The 6,642-nt window shown below is 35.8% G+C and overlaps 1 protein-coding gene across 1 annotated transcript; it reads right to left on the minus strand.

Moving 5' to 3' along the window:
* Positions 1-3,389: 3,389 nt before the first annotated feature.
* Positions 3,390-6,270, minus strand: LOC145091322 (scarecrow-like protein 6). Its single transcript, XM_079029020.1, has 2 exons — positions 6,023-6,270; positions 3,390-5,279 (listed from the first exon to the last, which is right to left on the minus strand). The coding sequence occupies exon 2, from the start codon at positions 5,268-5,270 to the stop codon at positions 3,510-3,512; it is 1,761 nt and encodes a 586-aa protein (XP_078885146.1). The 5' UTR covers positions 5,271-5,279; positions 6,023-6,270; the 3' UTR covers positions 3,390-3,509.
* Between the last annotated feature and the right edge of the window lie 372 nt (positions 6,271-6,642).

Raw genomic sequence — 6,642 nt, forward strand, 5'->3', positions numbered from 1 at the left:
TTTTTTTTTTGGGGGGGGGGGATGTAAACTCCTCATCTGATTCAATAATGTCTGGGATTCGAGAAGATGATATTGTTCTGTATGTATTGTTGGTTGCAAATGCTTCTTCTCCATCTAACATCAATAATCCATTATAGTTATGAGTCCAAATTTATGCACTCCCGGATCTTGTGGCCCAAAGAACTTCACTTTCAACACGAGTCTTCTTCATGAACTAGATTTAACAGTTTAATTATTTGCTCTCCATGTGGATTCAACTACTCAAATGGCTTGTTCACCTCGAGTTCATGTACTCAAAACAACGATAGAGTCTGCACTTCATGTTCTCTTCGTCAAAATAGTTCTTGTTGGGAAATTTGTAACCTGAAGCCTCAACAACATTAAGATCACCAGTTACATCAGTTACGGGAAATTGATAATCATAATCGGTTCATCCATTTTTGGATTCTAGTTAATTTTAATCCACTTATATATACTTCTCTATTTCCTCCCCAAAAGGGTAAACAAAAGAAGAAATTTTCAGGAGAGAAAGAAACCAACGCACCGATATCATGCCATTGTAGGTCTTCGTCACACCATGTACAGTTCTCGCTCAAGTTTTTCGACTTTCAAAGCTCAAAGACACCAAACGACCATCTTCAGGTGGCTTCAGACCGTTGAACTGACCGCTTCGGTTAAAAATCGCGATGGAAGTTGTAAAAGCTCTTGCATTTCTCCATACTTAAATCAAACCTCTACTCATTGTGATGTGAAAAGTTCAAATATTCTCATAGATTCCGATTGGGGTTGTGTAGCTAGGTTCATTCGAACAAGATGATTCAAAACATGAAGACTGCTTCAATGTGGGAGGCTTGGAACACATAAATGATTAGGATTTAGTTAAATCTGAAAAGAAATTGAGAGGAGTTATGAGTAAATAGTTACTGTAGCAGACTTGGATTTTGGAAGTTAGATAGTAAGAGATCGGTGGCGGTTCTTTGGTGGGGAGAATTTCCGATGAACACAGTCGGAAGAAAGAAGAAAAAGGAACAGTTCTCTTGGGAAGAGAAAAAGATAACAGAGGGATACGGGTAACATCTTCAGGCAAGATGATAGAGATGGAGATGAGCTGGAAGCTTCGCATACACATCACACACGTCACAGTACCAAACAATAAAGAAAAATTAATTACTAATGTCACGTCAGATTTTGTTACCGGATAACCTGTTAATTTTTCTTAAAATGACTTAATTGATAGGTTAAATATGAGTTTAATGGTTTATTGCGCAGAAAATAACTTTAGTGACCAAATCGGACAAATGACGAAACTTTAATGTGTTAAGTGTCATTTTCCCTAAAAAATTCGACCAAAAAAATAATATAGAAAAGTGAGAGGGAAATATGTCCAAACTCACGAAATAAGTATAATAGACAAACTAAAAAAGTTTATTTTATTACCAAAAAATATCAAATAACATCAAACTTTTTATTAGCGGTAATAATAACATTTTTTATAAACAATATATCAAGTTTAATGATATAATATATATCCAAGATAAAGTACAATTATATATTTTAGACAAAAATAAAATTTTGCAGTTCTTCTAGGTTATATTTGTTCAAAAGATAATAGATTAGATAACATTTTTGATAGCTTATTTTATTTCCTTATTTTATTAGTTTATTTTTAGATTTTTAGATCTTTTTATCATTAATGCATTGTAATTTATTTATTTTTCTTTAGTATGGATCATACCGGGTGCTTGTTATGTTGCATGAGATATTTTGTAGGTTTTTCGGTGCTTGTTGCGGTTGCGGATTGATTGGAGACGGGCTTAGTGGGCTTCCGAGGCATTATTGGGCTTGGCGGAATCAAAGAGGAAGAATTGGGCTTTGAAAGTTATTGGCTTGAATCATTTGGGCTTGTGAAGATGGATCATAAAATTCAAATTTTGGGCTTGGAGCATCCATTTGGTGGCTAAATGATGATTGATGTATTTCAAATTACATGGACAAGGAGGGGGACCAAAGGAATCTTTGGTAGTGGAAGGGTGGAGTGGCTTGGTGGACCAATAGTATTACAGCAACATTTGTGCGAGTAGAATTTTCGTCGCGCAGGTACCCGCGCAACTGCCCAGTTTGGGCATTTTGGTCATTTGGCTTGCCATAACCTTTGGGGATCAAATCTAGAGGCTCATTCACGATTTTCCACCATTGGAGACCTGCAAGAGGCGATTTTGGGAGCTAGAAATCATTTCCTTTCATCTTTCCAAATCTTAGGTAGTTTCTTTATGCAATTAGATTATTGTTCTTGTTACTTTGTTGCCATGATTGGCTAATACTCTTATTTGGTTGACTTTGGCTGAAAACCAATGAATGTTTGTGGGTTTTGAAGGATTTATGTTGATTATCAATTTATTCCATGTTTATGATTCTAGTTTGCAATTCTTATGCTTATTTGATGCTTTGATCATGAGCTTAGTATTTGATTGAGAAATGGTTGATTTATTTCATTGATTTTGTATTGGATCATTGAATTTATCTAGAACAAAGGCTTTATGATGGTAGAAATCATCTCTAGCTTATGAATCATATCTCCTTTATGGATGTGTAAGCATTTTACATCCTCTAGGAATTGGGGATTCCTTCATTCTTAAGGCTAATTGATTTCTTGGGATTAATTGCTTCAATTGACCCTTGATCTTAATTAAGAAGGTGTGTTGTGGGCTTCCCCAACCTCCATACTACCTATGAGGAATCTTGGCATATCATGCTTCATGATTGCTATAACCAATTTGGGATGAAGGATAAGCTTTGTATTAGATCCTAATGATAAACACACAAATGTTCATTGTGTTGAATTGCCTTAGTTAACCAATTATTTCCAACCTTTGAGCATCTCATCAACTTGCTTAATTGCAAGGTTTTTAGTTATTCAATCATTTTAGTTTTCAAGTAATCAAACACCCCCCCTTTTTAGTTTAGTTGTAGTTAGTTAGATTAATTTCACTAGTTCTATTGAATTGCATTGGTAATTAAATACAATCATTTCCCCGAGGATCGATACCCCTTTTTACCATTATATTACGTTTATTTAGCAATCAAATGGCGTAATTTGTTTGGTGGACTTGACATCCCATCAATTTTTTAATTTATATATGTATATTTTCTTTTTCGGTGTAGTCAAAAAGTACCTTATATATTTGGTCTTAAAGACTATAACCAATTTTAAAATTGAATTAAAAAAATATATTTTGGGTCTGAAATGGAAAAAACTACAAAATATAGGGTCTTTGATGAAACAAAAATACTTAATTTAGCTATTGATGACTTGCTAGGGTCTAAAATAAGAAGTAACAGGTAAAAATTAGGTATTTTTTCGGAAAAGAAAAAAAATCAAATATAAGGTCTTTTAGAAAATAACCCTATATATAACTCCAGAATAGATAGAAAACAATAAGACAATAAACAAGTTCCAAGCAATTAGATTTTACGACAATTCAAATATTTAATATGAAATTGGTAATAAATTAATTAAAAACAGTTGTCAAGGTTACTTTCGGAATTTCATCACACCTCCACGCTGAAACCGCCATGAGCTGGTGGTTTTGCCAGCAAAGCACTAGTGAGGAGTGCCTCCTCTCTACATGAAACCCCGACCCTTGAGCTTGACTCCTCTTCACCACACAATCCGCCTGAGCTTCTGCAAAACTACTCATAGTCACCGGAAAATAACCACCGGCTGTGAAGAGCGTCTTCCAATGTGGCATTGGCTCCGGCGACTGAAGTTTTCCGGTCACCATGCTATTGATTTGTGGCTCCAATAGAAACATTTCGATCTTGTTGGCGGTGTATGGCGGCACGTTGGCGGCATCAATGGAGTCCAATAGAACTTCATAGTACTGGAGACCCTGGAGGAGATACTGTGGAAAGGGTAGATCTGTCCTTTCATTCCCACGATCGAGGGCCACCACTATCCTTGGTGAAACCTGTTTTATGAAGTGTAAAAGGGAGGGAATGGCGGGTAAACGGGTGGAAGTTGACCAGATTGGGAAATTCACAGCAATTGCATAGTTCCCGGAAACTGAAATCGAATTAGGATCGAAAGAATCGAAGTTTACAACTTCAAGTTGGAATGAAATCCCGATTTGGTGAGCGAATTGTGATAGATTTTCGTGCATGAGGCCGAGTTCCACCGGGTGGTGTGTTGATGGTGAGGCAAATGCAGTAATCTTCAAGTAACAACCATTGTTGTTTTTCCTAGGAAGCTCTTGTATGAAGGAAGCCCATTGAGCACCGATTCCAATATCGAAATCAATGATGTGAATGTAATCGGAATCACCAAGGACTTCAAGAAGTGTTTGATTTGAAGTAAAGTTGATAAACTGTATGATTGGAGAGACCTCAGAAAGAAGTTTATAAGCACACATCTTGAACATGCCATTGGAGAGTGTCGGATTTGGATTTGGATTTGGAATTGGAATTGGTGTTAGAAACGCCATTTGCGTTTGCAGAGCTTGTTTGAAATAAAAACCCGACCTCTGAATGGGGTTATAATTACATGATGACATTGCTGAAGGTAGCTGGTGATTGAGCCGCGCCAATATCCCTTGCGCATGAGAGAAATTTCCAGATAGCATTAGCTCAGCTGCAGCAAATAGCTGGTCACAGATAAGCTGTTTCTGCGGTGGCGATGGTGGTTCTTGCTTTGCCACTGCCATTGCTGCTATCATTGATTTCTGTTGGTGGAGTGATAGTTGCTGATTCTGTTTCTTAAGTAGAAACTCATGACTCTGATCGAAAGCAGGAGGTTTTCGATGACCCGGATGTTGTGAATTGTAATTTTTATGTGGGTTTTGAGGGGGGAGATTTAAGGGGCTGGGAGGGGCATTTTCGTCAATTTGCAACAGGGTAACATCAACGTCACCGGAGATCCACCGGAGAAGATCGTGGTCTTGCTCATGAGAACCACCGGATAACATGTCGTCTAATTCAACTCCAACCCCAAATCTTTTGTGCTGTAGGCAGAATTCCGGTGCAATGGGCTGTAGCGCCGACCAGCCGGCAAGATTTGCCACAGACTCAGAAATACGAAAACCCATTTCCTCCGGCCATTTTTGGTGTATGTTGTTTACGTTGGTGGTGAAAGAGGAGGTAGAGGTGGAAGGGCTAGAGCTCCGGCGTGTGTCAAGAACAGAGATTGGTCCTCCATTACTATTATTGCTGCCTTCTTTCGAATTCGAATTCAAATTGCTTGATTGTATAACAAGTGCAACTTCTTCATCTACCATTCCTCTCACCTATCAATTATCATTTATATTTTATCAACCACCAAAACTGAAAAAAAAAAAAAAAAAAAAAAAAAAAAAAAAAAAAAAAAAAAAAACTAAAAATATATCAACAAATCTTGGTCTTTTTTGTCAAAAAATTATTTGTTTTTTGAAGCACTAAAAACAAAAAAAAAAATCATAATAATACCAAGTCTTCAAGAAATATTGGGTCTTTTTTGCTCCACAAAGTTCAAAATTATTTGGTGGATTAAAAAATTAATGATCGATTAAAACAGAAAAGCAAGTTAATCACCACAAAAAATCAAGTAAATAAAAACGAGTTAATTACCCAGATATGAACATTTTTAGTGTTTTCTTTTATCCAGATATGAACATTTTGTGTGGGTTCTTTAAGATCTAAAGTACGGGTTAATTAAAAAAAATAATAATAATAACAAAATTAGAAGAACCAGTTTCAAGACATCTTGGGTTTTGCTAATCCAGAAATGAACATTTTTAGTGGGTTCTTCAAGTTATTAAGTATTCAGATGATTAAACATAAAAACAAACCAAAAAAAAAAGGAAAATTAACAACATAACAAGAACAGATATTCAAGAAAACTTGGAATTTGTGGAAAAAACAGAAAAGTAAAACCATATGAGAAAGAAAATTAAGCATGAAGAAATCTTGTTCATAAGTTGAGATTTGAAGCGGAAATTAAATGAGCACAATAATTTGAATCGATGAAGAAATAAGAGGAGACAAAGCAAACCTTTTTATGTTGATCTATTATTATACATCAGCATTTGTCATTTGACCTCCATCTCCATGGGAATGTTTATTTGATTTTGGGGGTGAGCCGTGAATGTGGTGGGGTTTCAGTGTTGAGCCATGGATGGATGCGTACATCATAAATAAATAAATAAATAAAAAGCGAAATATAAAGTTCTTTCCTTGCTCGTTGCTTGCCCTTCTTTCACTCTCCGGTCTCTCTCACTCCTTCGCTTTCATAGTAAATATCGAATGCTCCCTACCAATTATGTATCCTGTAATTCTCCGTCTTATTATCTCTTTGTTTTTTAAATACAACAAATTAATAAAATACTCCTTATAGTTTGTCAAAATTATATGTTTGGCGCCTAACTTTTGTTTTACATTCGGATAGTCCCTATAGCTTAATTTTGTTGCATTTTCGTCCCTATTATACATAAAAAGACTATAATACTATTATGGATATTTTTTCGATTTCTTTTATTTTCTTTTAAAAGACAAAAAATATGCCCAACCTCTCTCTCTCTATCTATCTCTATCTATCTATCTCCCCTACGTACTATGACCCCACCTCTTTCCCCCCTTAACTCGACCTTCTTCTCTGACCCCAACTCGTTTTTG

This window comes from Lactuca serriola, chromosome 3 (genome assembly GCF_051521515.1).
Source record: "Lactuca serriola cultivar US96UC23 chromosome 3, Lser_US96UC23_V15, whole genome shotgun sequence".
Classification (NCBI taxonomy): Eukaryota; Viridiplantae; Streptophyta; class Magnoliopsida; order Asterales; family Asteraceae; genus Lactuca; species Lactuca serriola.